The 12,748-nt window shown below is 42.7% G+C and overlaps 1 protein-coding gene and 1 pseudogene across 3 annotated transcripts in view; one reads left to right on the top strand and one right to left on the bottom strand.

Annotated features, from left to right (window-relative positions):
• The window catches only part of ZNF346 (zinc finger protein 346), a 58,622-nt gene that overhangs the window by 31,653 nt on the left and 14,221 nt on the right, over nt 1-12,748 (bottom strand). For 2 of the 3 annotated variants that reach the window (XR_010321027.1, XM_003404682.4), the window contains exons 2-5: nt 11,765-11,868; nt 11,121-11,213; nt 9,023-9,167; nt 4,791-4,976 (exon numbers count right to left, since the gene is read on the bottom strand). Coding sequence is in view for 2 of the 3 variants with exons in the window: in XM_003404682.4 (XP_003404730.1) it covers nt 4,791-4,976; nt 9,023-9,167; nt 11,121-11,213; nt 11,765-11,868 (528 nt within the window). In the remaining variant the exon portion in view is untranslated. Of the gene's footprint in view, nt 1-2,326; nt 4,081-4,790; nt 4,977-9,022; nt 9,168-11,120; nt 11,214-11,764; nt 11,869-12,748 lie in introns of those variants that run through there. The other variant, XM_023551766.2, reaches the window with a different exon arrangement.
• Nucleotides 1,527-2,963, top strand: LOC111751793 (small ribosomal subunit protein eS7-like; annotated as a pseudogene).

The following is a 12,748-nucleotide window of genomic DNA, read 5'->3' as shown; positions in this document are numbered from 1 at the left end:
ATGCAAATGAGGCTACTGTGTTTTCAGCTGTATGCATGTTAGTTGTATCATCTTAGGTTTAAGTTTGACTTGATAATTGTCTTTATTTACAGATTGTATATGGTTTAAGCAGATGTGTACAGCTGCCAAGTTGACAAGGGGTGGACTGTGATGGTTAAGATTATATGTCAACTTTGCTAGGCCACGATTCTCAGTCCTTTGGCAGGTAGTATGTAAATTATCCTCCATTTTGTGATCTGATGTGAGCAGCCAATCAGTTGAGAGTGGACTTTCTTCGAAGGTGTGCCTTGCATACAACATATATGGATGTTCTGGCAAAGCTCACTATCTATCTTGTATCTGACTTGTCATCCTGTGACCTCCGTTTCTTGAAATGTGAGCTAGCAGCCTGCCTTCTAACATGCTGATTTTGGATTTGTCAGCCCCTGCAACCACGTGAATCTGTAGAGGTCTCCAGCTTGATGCCTGACCCCCAGATTTGGAACTTGACAGCCTCCACAACTGCGTGAGCCATTTCCTTGAAATAAATCTCTCTCTTTTATATATTTATAGATATACACGTTTTACTGATTTTGCTCCTCTAGAGAATCCAGCCTAAGACACTGCCCAAATGACATGCAGGTTTTAGTTCTGGCCTTCTTGGGTAAACCTATGAGAAAAATGTGAGATCTGGCATATAACACAAACTCCAAGACTTGTTTGGTCTGCTTGGAAGAAGTTGCCTTTGCCTCTTACATCTGAAGAGATCCTCAGTTGCCATAAGCCCTTTGGGAACTATTCTCTGGTCCCAACACAGAAATCAACTTGGGTTTTCAAGGCTGGCTCTAGCTCTGCCCCTCCCTAGTATGGAACTCTGGGCAAATCACTTCATCTTTCTGATCCTAATATCCTCATCTGTGAAATGGCAGTAATAAAACTTGTACCACAGAGTTGTCGTGCGGCTTAAATGAGGCAGTATGTGAGAGCACTGTCACAGATTGAATTGTGTCCCCCCGAAATGTGTCAAATTGGTTAGGTCATGATTCCCAGTATTGTGTGGTTGTCCTCCACTTATGGGATTGTAATTTTATGTTAAAGAGGATTAGGGTGGGATTGTAACACTATCCATAACCAGGTCACATCCCTGATCCAATGTAAAGGGAGTTTCCCTGGGGTATGGCCTGCATCACCTTTTACCTCTCATGAGATAAAAAGGAAAGGGAAGTGAGCAGAGAATGGGGACCTCATACCAAGAATGCAGTGCTGGGAGCTGAGCGCATCCTTTGGACTCAGCGTCCCTGCACAGAGAAGCTCCTAGTCTGGGGGAAGATTGATGAGAAGGCCCACAGACAGAGAAAGCCTTCCCCTAGAACTGACACCCTGAATTTGGACTTTTAGCCTAATTTACTGTGAAAAAATAAACTTCTCTTTGTTAAAGCCATCCACTTGTGGTATTTCTGTTATAGCAGCCCTAGATAACTAAGACAAGCACCTAGCCTAGGGCCTGGATCACAGCAGCCATTACTAAGTGTTAGATGACCGACTAGATGAATGAACAAGCTTTGACTGAGGCCAGTAGGTAGAAGCCAAGCTGCTAACAAATCTAAATCTTTCACTAAGGCAGCATCCCTGTCCGTTAACATTGCCTGCTTATCCTAGGTCAACATCCTACCTCTATAACGGGTCAGAGTGGCTCAGCACCTCTGCTGGACATTCTGTACTCACAAAGCCTCCTGCTAAAGACACTCAGAACTTCCAGGCAGGAGGAAGGAGTCTAAGTAGAGACCCATACTGATGCCACCACTTATCAGCATTATACGAACAGCAGAATGACCTTCAACAAGACACTCTGAGTCTCAACTTATGAATTTGTGAAATGGGATAGTCATACCTACTTATAGGAATACTGCGGGTATTAAATTAGAATGTGTATATTAATACCAGGGGGGCGCATGATCCTCCTGTCCCTCTGCCTAGGTTTTCATGAAAGATTTTTGTTAATATGTAAACCAGTCAGCTGCCTTGAGTGAGAAAAAAGGCTCAAGGCTAAATCCTAGGATTACAGGCAGTCCTCAGGTTACAAATATTCGACTTACATACAACCTCTAGTTACAAACCAACCCCAGAAAGCCTATTATATTAAAAATTCAAGGTACAGCCCTTCCTACGCCGGCTGTAAGCAAGGAAAAGGCCACGTTCAGTTCAAGCGCAAAGATTGTAAAACCCAATGGCAAAAAGCTGGATGAATTCGAGTCTGGCATTTCTCAAGCGCTCCTTGAACTGGAGATGAACTCGGACCTGAAGGCTCAGTTGAGGGAACTGAATATAACCGCAGCCAAGGAAATTGAAGTTGGTGGTGGTCGGAAAGCTATCATAATCTTTGTTCCCGTTCCTCAACTGAAGTCTTTCCAGAAAATCCAAGTGAGGCTAGTACGTGAACTGGAGAAAAAGTTCAGTGGAAAGCAAATTGTCTTTATTGCTCAGAGGAGAATTCTGCCCAAACCAACTCGAAAAAGTCGTACAAAAAATAAGTAGAAGCGTCCCAGGAGCTGTACTCTGACAGCCGTGCATGATGCAATCCTTGAAGACTTGGTCTTCCCACGTGAAATCGTGGGTAAGAGAATCCATGTAAAACTGGTTGGCAGCCGGCTTACAAAAGTTCATTTAGAACACAAGGTTGAAACTTTTTCTGGTGAAGCTCACAGGCAAGGACGATAATTTTGAATGCCCAGAGCTTCAATTGTAAACAAAAATGACTAAATAAAGAACCATTCGCAATTAAAAAAAAAATTCAAGGTACATACAATGGTTCCTAATAACATGGCTGCTACTTTGCTGTGGCATCAAAACATTATTATTATTGATTAAAGATGTTTTAGTGTATCTAGAAGTGTTTCTTCAATGTTTTTATGGATAGAAAGGTACACTACATATACTAAGACAAAACATTTGACTAATTGATGTTAGATAAGAACCATATTTAACTGTTCTGGCTTATACCTTACTTGTAAATTCAATTTAAAGACAGACTGGCTTACACCTTACGTATAAATTCAATTTAAGGACAGACAGGAATGGAACTCATTTATAATCCAGGGACTGCCTGTAAATGTGGGTAATTTAGCCTTAGACAAATGGAGGAGGTGGGTGGATTCAAGAAGGAAGTTTTCGCTTGAGATAAAAGGACAGAATGGATACAAATCAAGATAAGCAGTCAAAACATCTGCAGTGCCTGAGTCCTGCCAATGGACAAGAGATGAGGAAATCACCAGGGCTGGGCCCAGTAAAGCAGGGGATGCTGTTGGGAAGAAGGGTCAGCTGCAAGGGAACCCTGGTCATGCCAGCTGGAATGCAATGTTGGCGTATCAATCACAGGCCAAAGTAGGTCACTGTGAAGAAGTGTTCTGAGGAACTGGGTTCTGAAGTTTCTACATTCCTCTGTCCCATTACCTATTCCTATTGAGTTGATTCTGACTCATACTGACTCTGTTTAAAAAAAAAAACCCGATCCATAGGTTGTAAATCTTTACGGCAAGCAGAATGCCACATCTTTCTCCCGTGGAGCAGTTGGTGGGCTTGAACTGTCGACCTTTTGGTTAGCGGCAGAGTGCTTTAACCACTGTGCCACCAGGGCTGCTTTCTCAGCATATGAGATTCTGTTAAATGGGGATGTCACTGCCTATATGTGGGAGTAGTATTAGCCACCCCTTCCCTTTTGGAAGAGGATAAAGCAGGGTCCTTCAGTGGCATTGGAAGAGCAATCCTTGACACCTTGCGGGAGGGATCTGGCCTGCAGTCTTCTCCCCTTGCTTCCCAGCTGCTGCTTCACACTGTCTCATCTGTGTCAGCATAGCTCAGGGATGGCCTGTGTTGTATGGCTGCCTTTGGTGTCTGCAGAGTTATTATAGAGGCATGATCCCTCTCTCCCCATATTTGGCATATAACATCTATAGCATCTGAGTGTTCATCTTCTCCATGACTGTGGGAAAAGCACAGATGACTCTGGGCAGCAGTGTTCTGAGACCAAGTTATTCCACACCTGGATGCTGTGGGGGCCTCAACTCCACGGCCCGGGGAGGAAGATCATTGCCCGAGGGAGCCCTGAGAATCAACATCAATGCTCATGTGAGCTCCGTGAGACAGGAACTGTGTCAGCTGGTCACTACTGTATCCCCAGTGAGGGAACACAGTAGGTGCTAAACAAATATTTACTGAAAGAGAAAATGATAATACTCCCTCTCTCTGGGGTATTATAGGCTACAAGTAGTTACTGTGATGGGAAGGGTTCCTAACTTTCTGTGAATTCTCACTCCTATGATGCTGACTAGCATCTTGAGGTCAGGGAAACAGCCTAATATTCTTATCCCAGGGATACGAGCAGACCTTCCTGCTGAGGAAGCAGGTACCCTGAGAATACTTAGTGAGTTTAATCAGAGGTTGCAAATTGGTGGCCCTTAGCCCAAACTGGCTTGTGGAAGTATTTGACTTACACAGGGTTTAAACATGTTTTGAAATTAGTTGCACATTTAAAAATTAGATCCTATTCAAATCTGACTTTCTAGATTCTCTTGAAGAACTGAAGGACAAGGGAATACCACATAGAGCTGACCGGAAGGGTCACGCATGCTCCAGCTGACCATGCCCCTTTCTGGCTCATTTACATTTCCTATCTGGCTTCTGTAGGCACCTGAGTTTGCAATGCCTGCTGGAAGACCTAAGCAGGAAAAGCACAGCCTTGGCTGGTCAGGAGAGCCAAGCCCTGCTCCAAGCCCCCTTGGTGTCCACTTTGGATGTAAGCGGGGCCCCCTCACCTGATGAGTCAGTGACAGCTGGGTCCGCCAGCCGCCCATAGTGTGCCATGAGTTTGAGCTTGGTCTCCTGTTTCCTGTGTTTCTTGCCCACATAATGTTGTTGAGCCATGACAGGGTCGTTGAAAGTCGCGTGGCAGAGGCTGCAGAACTTGTCTGGGTCTATCATGTCTCTGTTCTGGTGCAAGGCTAAGGTGGAGGCCACAAGAAAAGGGTTTGTAAGGTGTTTCAACAAAGCTGAGGCGAGAGAGTTCAAACAGTAACAGTGAAAAACCCAGAAGGTGCCAGGCTTTTGAGTATGCTGACTGGAAAGAAAGGCTGGACTCACTAGTTAGTCACACCTGCAGATGTGGCACTGCCTGTGTGAATGACACACTGAACGCCTTCTCTAACTGGGGAAGCTGGGAAGACATGGGAGAGTCCAAAGACCAGCTATTCCGTTCAGCAGCTTTAACTACTTTAGGCACATGAGTTCTGATTGTCTCATATTCTGAGGAGGCTCTGAGCTTCTGTTATCAAGTGGCCAAACTACAATAGAGCGGGGATATATATACTTGCAGTCTTTTCATCTCAGAATTCCCTGGAACTTGATACAAGTGGGACAAAAAGTTTGGATATTTTATTCCCATCCTCAAAGTATCCTAGAGAGTTGGAAGACAACGCACAGATGCAGAAATTGAGGGCTTGGGGCCCTGGAGCTCACAGTCATTTAGAAAAGGCCTTTCGTACTACGGACACCTTTCAGGCCATATTGCCTTCCAGCCTGAGTGGGGGAGAGAAGAGGATGCCATTACCATTTAGTTACATTCTTTGTACATATATTTTTCCCTTTGACCCTCATAACCACCCCATGAGGTTGGTATCATTTTGCCACATTATAGAGAAAAACTGAGGGGGAAGTGGCTTGCCGAAGATCGTGTAGCTAGTGAGCGAACCCAGGTCTGTGTGGCCCTAAAGCCTATGCCCTCTTTGTTATGCCAATTTGTCAGAGTAAGGCAACGAGACCTAAGGGCTATAGCTCCTGCTTTCACCTTCGGAAAATGTCCTTGACTCTGGTCAACAAGCCTGGCTAATCGGAGCCTGATGTGGGCATATGTGTGAGCCTCTTGTGGGTCAACTTACTTCCTGAGGCTGTCTACAGGCCGTACCCGGCTGCCTTATAAACCGGATAATGCAGCTCACTAACAAGTCCCCATGATGTGGCCCAGGCCCCCTATTAGTTGGTGGGGGGAGGAGTTGGCAGCATTCCCAGGCAGGCAAGATGGCACAGGCTGCTTCGATGCTCTTTCAGCCCTGCACCACCGCAGCAGGGAGGTTTTGAGAATTTCTAGCAATCCAGAAGAAACTTTCTGTCTTTTCCCCACAGGAGTTTTCCAATATCCAAAACCCACTGCCATCACATCAATTTGGACTCATAGTGATCCTGTAGGACAGAGTAGAATTGCCCCACAGGATTTCCAAGGTTGCAAATTTTTACAGAAGCAGACTGCCACATCTTTCTCCCGAGGAGCATCTGGTAGATTTGAACTGCCAACCTTTTGGTTAGCAGTTGAGCACTTAACCACTGCTCCACCAAGGCTCTCAATTTCCCTGGCCACTGATTTTTGTTTCACGGAGTCATTTGAAAAGTATGTACATGTTGCAGAATATTTAATAATATGAGAAAATATTCAGTACATGTTGCTGAGTGGAAAGAGGGGTGTTAAAGTAATGTTTCTTACATCCTCAATTTTATATAACCACAACCAAAAAAACACAGATTATGCATGGAAAAAAGATCAAAAGCTGACAGTTAAAGAGTACTTTTCTGTATTTTCCAACTCTTCTGCAACGAATATAGATTTTTTATATCAGAAAAGGGGTAATAATGGTCATTAAGGGATAAAAGTACTTTAAAAGATACTGAAGAGAAGCATCTCAGATAAATGGTTAAGTTGGTGGAACTGCTTAATGAGCTATTAGTCATCCAATACAAATGAGAGCTATAGAAGTCTTCTCTCAGGAAATAGCCTAAAGTATGAAGAGTGTTCTGTAGCAATGTTCACTGTAGTGTTATTTACAACACCAAGAAAAGGAGAGAGGGGAAAAACTTAAGTGTTCAACACTGGGAAACAGTTAACTGTGGTATGATGGGATGTGATGCAGTCATTAAAAATGCTTATGAAATAGTTTTTAATAACATGGCAAAATATTAAATAAAAACAGTATAAAAAGGAATTATATATATGATATGATATCATTATTAAAAGATATATGCACAAGCTATATGTGTATACTGGTATTTTGAAAAGTCACCAGCATATTAACATTGTTTCTCTATGGTGGAAGGAGTTGGGTGATATTCTGCTTTCTTCTTTGTACCTTTTGCATGATTTGAACTGGAATTATTCATAATGAGCATGCACCATTTTTATAAAGACAATAACGTTATTTCAGGTAGTCTATTTTTTATGTTTATATGCACATATGCATGGATTTAACCTAGGTATATATAAAATAAACTGAATATACACACAGACACATACACATACACATAACAGAAGACTAAAAGGAGAAACAGTATTCCAAAATGTTAACAGTAGTCATCTCTGATAATGAGAAAATTACGGGTAACTTTTCTTTCCATTTATCTATATTTTCCATAAGATGCTTATATTATTTTTGCATTAGAAAAATTTATTTAATTTCAGAAGTATAGTTATAAACTCATGGAAATATGCTTAAACTATAAAATTAAATTAAAAGAAAAAAAGCAGAATACAAATGGTACATGGATTATGTAAAAACATATTCACATGTGGCAAAGCCGAAAGTGAATATAGAAAACAACCTGACTGTAGAGTCTTTGGGACTGAGCATATTCCAGGGCCAGGGCATTCCTGGGCATAGGTATTCCTTTCTCATTTGTGGAAAGGAAAGTCTGTGACCTTATAAAGTTCTGTTCCTAAACTAGTTCCCTTGGCCTAATACTTAATCTTTTCTGTATCATTACAGATAACAAAAGCAATTAGCACTATTAGAGCTTAATAATGAATGAACCATAAACAAGGCCAATGACATCCTCCAGGTGGTAGATACTTACCAACTACCACATTTTATGGAGGGATGCATTCACTGGCTATCTTGATGATGGTGATAATGACAAAAATAACAGTAGTAGCTGTCATTTACTGAGTATCTATTACAGTCTTGGTGCTTTATACACATTATTTTGTCCTTACCACCTATGAAGTAGAGTATTATCTATGTTTCATAGGTAAGGAAACTCTAACACAAAGAAGTCAAGTCCCAAAGACGGCAAATAACAGTGTCAGCATTTAAAACTAGGTCTCTGTGACTTCAAAGCCCATTTCTGTTGTCTCATACCAGGAATAACTGGATTTGGGTATGATAAGGAGGGTGTAATTATGAGTGGTTTTGCAACCTATCTTCAAAGGTCTTTCAAAACATTGGTATCTTGGAGTGCCAATATATAAAAAAAGAACAAGTAGTAGTATGCTCCTTGTTCCAAGGCAAAGAGAGAAGCAACAATTATGAAGAAAAAATTAAATAAAGATCAAAGAACTTTCATTTGCAGAAATTTCAATTCACTAATTGCAGTTACTGGAGATTAAATACCCCAGAAAGTCAGGAGTTAATGAGATGAAAGTGAGGGCTGAGCCCCAGTTGGTGACAAGATAAAGAGGGCTACTTTAGAAGCCGCTGCACTGAGAATGATTCACGGCAGCTGCAGACACAGCTTGCTGGGCAATAGTAGCAGCACTGAAGTATTCTGCTTTGAAAGGTTAAGTCCCTTGTCTTGAGGAGAACAGGCGGTTTTTGAGGATAAAAGTGAACCGGGTGTAACCTTAGCACTTGTAAAAGACAAGGATTCAGCTTTCAACTTAGAACACATGGTGATAAGGGCAGGGGGATGCTGGGGCATCAAATCTAAGTGGGAGAGGTAGGAGACAGGATGCTTTCCCTGTGTGCACTGCCTTGAGGACTTGCTACTCCTGAGTTATAATTATTAGGACAAAAGCTCGGGGCTAAGAAGCTTCTACTGAGGGAAACTGATGTAAATAAAGAAAGGGAGGTTAGGTGAGCACAACTCAGGCTACATTTCAATGAAGCTGGGTCTATTTTGATATTTTTAAGGGCTCCACAAAAGCAATTCAACCTCTCTAAGTCTGTGGCCCCAGTGAGCATTTCTGAGAGCACCCGGCCCATATAGCACTACTCAGGAAAACCAGTACCTTCCACCTTAGTGGATTGCTGCTTCAGCTTTAAGTTCTTTGCGTGGGTCTTCCCCAGGTAGTGTGACTGGGCCACGACAGGGGAAGAAAAGGTCATGTTACAGATGGGGCAGCACTGGTTCTTGTCTTTGCTTCTGCTGCTCTTCTGGTTGGGAGAGAGAACACAGGTCTGATCATGCCACTGCTGAGCCAGAAAATCTTCAATGGTTTCCCACTGCCCACAGGAGGATGGGCATCCAAGGCCCCTTTACAAGCTGACCCCCACCTACCCTTCTGGGTTAATCTTCAGCTATTTCATCCCAATCTCTACTCACCATTCCCAACTTTGTTCTCTGATACTTGCTTGCTTTGTTTGGGCCATTCCTGCTGCCTAGAATGCTCTTCCTTCCTTGCCTGCCTGGCATATGCCTGTTTAGCCTTCAAGGCCCAGTTTAAAATAATTTCTTTTAGGAGACCTTCATTCAAGAAAATCATTCAACAAACAAATATCAAGCCCTTAATGTGCATGTACTCCAGGAAGAATTAATCTTGTTCCTCACCTATATCTCTAGAGTGCTTTAAACAGACCTCTAGCATACCACTTCTCACCCTAAACTGCCACTGTCATATCTTAGGAGGCTTTTATGTGAACTAAAGTACAACACTTGGGCATGGACTGCTTGACCTATCTCCTAGCCCTAGCACTGTGCTTCAGTCTGGCACACAGGAGATGCTCAGGGTTTGTTGAGCAAGCAGAACACTGGGTTTCATTTGCTGATTATGATTAGATTAGAAAACAATGTATTTCATACCTATATTAAGGGTTCCCAAAGTCTGAAAAGGTCTGATCTCTGAATACAGTATTTAAGACAGGGTTTCCCAACCTTGGTACTACTGACGTTTTGAGTTGGATGATTCTTTGCTGTGGGCTGTCTTGTATACAGTAGGATATTTAGCAGCATCCCTGGCCTCTATCCACTACATGTCAATAACACAACCCAAGCTGTGACAACCAAAAATGTTTTCAGATATTGCCAAAGTGCCCTGGGGGCAAAAATCGCTTCCAATTGAGAACCACTGCTGTAACATAGTAATCATTTACCTAGATCAGGAAGGAGAGTGAGGCTGGATGTTAACAACCCCTTACAAACATAGAATTGTAGTTTTCAAAAATCCTTCCATATATGTCGTCTCATTTTTATCACTGGACCACCCCAAGAGTTGAAGGAACCAAGGCACCAAGAGGTACTTGCCCAGGGTCACAGAGTTGACTAGTGAGGGAACTGAGACTCTTGTCTTCCTAAATTCTAAATCATAAGGAGAAGGGCCACTAGAGGATAATTCCAGGGAATCTACAGAAGAGATGAGCAAGGCCCTTCCAAACCTGTGGCTACTATAATAGGAGGAAACAGTTTGTAAAGTAAGCTCCTATTCACAGAGCATCTACTGGGAACTGGAACTTTACCTCACAATACCCTTAAGAGGCAGGGATTATTAGGTTCATTTTAGGGAGGTTACACAAAGTCACACAACCAGCAGCAGGTCACAGAGCCTAGGGCTGCTGACCTTTGCACAGCTTCTCGAGGAATAAAAATAATTGTACTCTCTCTGGGGTGGGGTATCATTTGAGCATAATTCTCACATTGTTTCTGAGCCAAAAAGCAAATGTGATTACATCTCAATCAGAGCAGGCATTTGGAAAGGCATTCCTCCCATTTGTTTGTTTAAAACAGTCAAGTGCTGAGCCTGGCATTTCTCCCTGGATCTCAAGAAAGCAAGCAGACTGGCTCCCTTTCACTCTCTCTCCTTGAGCAATAAATGGGCAGCTTCTTGTCCTGCTCAACAAACCACTGGGCTCCATTTACTGAGCTCCTACTATGTGCCGGGCTCTGTGTGAGGTGCTTTTTATAAACCCTCTTTCATTTTAGTTTGGAAAAGCTGTAAAAGGTATTATCATCCTCATCTTTTATAAAGGAAGAATCGAGGTCCAAGTCACACAGCAGGGCCAGGATTTGAAGCCAAGTTGGTCTGACTCCAAAGCCCATGCTCTTTCCACCACACCATTCTGCCTGCTGGCTTCACCAGGAAGTGAGCAGTCTCAACATGGCAGCTGTATTACCTGATCTGAGTCTAGCTTCTTCGTTTCCCCCTTTAATGTCTCCATTCCATGGATTGCTAGGTATCTCTTCACTTTGTTGGCATGTTTTTTGCTCTGCAAGAACCCAGGAAAAAAGATCAAAGATAGCCAAATGCCATTTCATACCTAAGGCACTCAGAAACACTAGATTTTCATATGGTTCCTCCTTACAAAAACTTCTGATGAGAAGAGGGTGGGGGAAGAAGCCTAGCTTATTGAGCTTCTATTCTGTGCAAGGCACTTTACATGCTGTCCAATTTAATCTCCACAACCAATCTGTGAGAAAATGATTATCATCCCTATCTTACAGATGAAAAAACTGAGGCTGAAGATGGTGAGGTTTCTTGCCCAAAATAAGTAGCAGAGTTGTGATTCAAACTTAGGTCTGTTTAAAGCCGAAGCTCATACTTCCTGCTACATGAAGCTGTAAGGGAAGATACAAGCATAATGGTCCTGACTGAGATGGGAGAGATGACACTCGGAGCAGTTAAGTCAACCTTCAAGTCACAAACCAACATGCATCGAGGCAATGTCTGGGTGGCTAAGAAGGAATTACACTTTCCTGTGCAAGCCAGGGAGAAGTTGGGGCCTAGAAAGTAAAGTCGTTCTGGAGCTCGGAGGCATACCTGGTAATGTGCCAGCTTCTGGGACTCGGATATGAGCAAGGCGCAGCAAACCTTACACTGGGTGTTGGTGAAGAGACACTGGTTCTTCTGGATCATGTGCTCCACTACAGTGGGGAAAATACAAAATTTTTGAGTTAATAAACATCTGCCTTAACAGCATGGTCTTTGAACCCCTGCCACACTACTGTATCAGCAAACCTCATCACTCAGCCCCTCCTAACTTTATGGCTCATGCTATGTTGTCATACCACTTATAAAACTAAACCAATCGCTGTAGGGTTGATTCTGACTCATGGCGACCTCACGTGTTTTACAGCAGGGCTGTGCTTCAAAGGGCTTTCAATGGCTGTGACCTTTTGGAAGTACATCGCCAGGCTTTTCTTCTGGAGCGCCTGTGGGTGGATTTGAACCACTAACCTTCTGCTTAGTAGTCGAGTGCTTAATTGTTTGTCCCACCCTGGGACTCCACACAAACTATACTATTACTTATTTTATAATTTTACGTAAGGCAACTTTCCCTACTTAATAAATTCTTTTAAAAAGGAATCTTTAGATTAGTATCTTAAGAAGATACCAATAAAAGCAAATACAATAAAAATGAGACAATTCTAGCCAGGTACTGATGCCAGAGGCTTAGAGCTCTATTTAAGAGGAAGAAAAGGAGAACAACTGCTAAAGAGCGGTGTTAAGACATGGTAGCACTCAACTGAGACTCCCCCACTGACACAATCAGAAGGACTGAAAGACTTGAAAAGGGAGTAATTTTTTCTGTTCTTGATCTGACTTTGAAACATCTAAATCACCTAACGTGACATAAGTTTCACACTTGAGGAAACATGGTGTTAACCTCTGGTTAATTGTTTGGCCTGGAAAACAAAGCTTTTCCTCTCTGAGGAGGGACCCAAGGCATAAGTTCCATCATGGCACTGATAATCTGAGGCAGAGTCCTCTGGGAGGGGAGGACAAGTCTACTATCTCCTAGTC

This window comes from Loxodonta africana, chromosome 2 (assembly GCF_030014295.1).
Source record: "Loxodonta africana isolate mLoxAfr1 chromosome 2, mLoxAfr1.hap2, whole genome shotgun sequence".
Classification (NCBI taxonomy): domain Eukaryota; kingdom Metazoa; phylum Chordata; class Mammalia; order Proboscidea; family Elephantidae; genus Loxodonta; species Loxodonta africana.
Note: the sequence above shows the minus strand (reverse complement) of the source record. Positions and strands in the feature narration are given on the sequence as shown.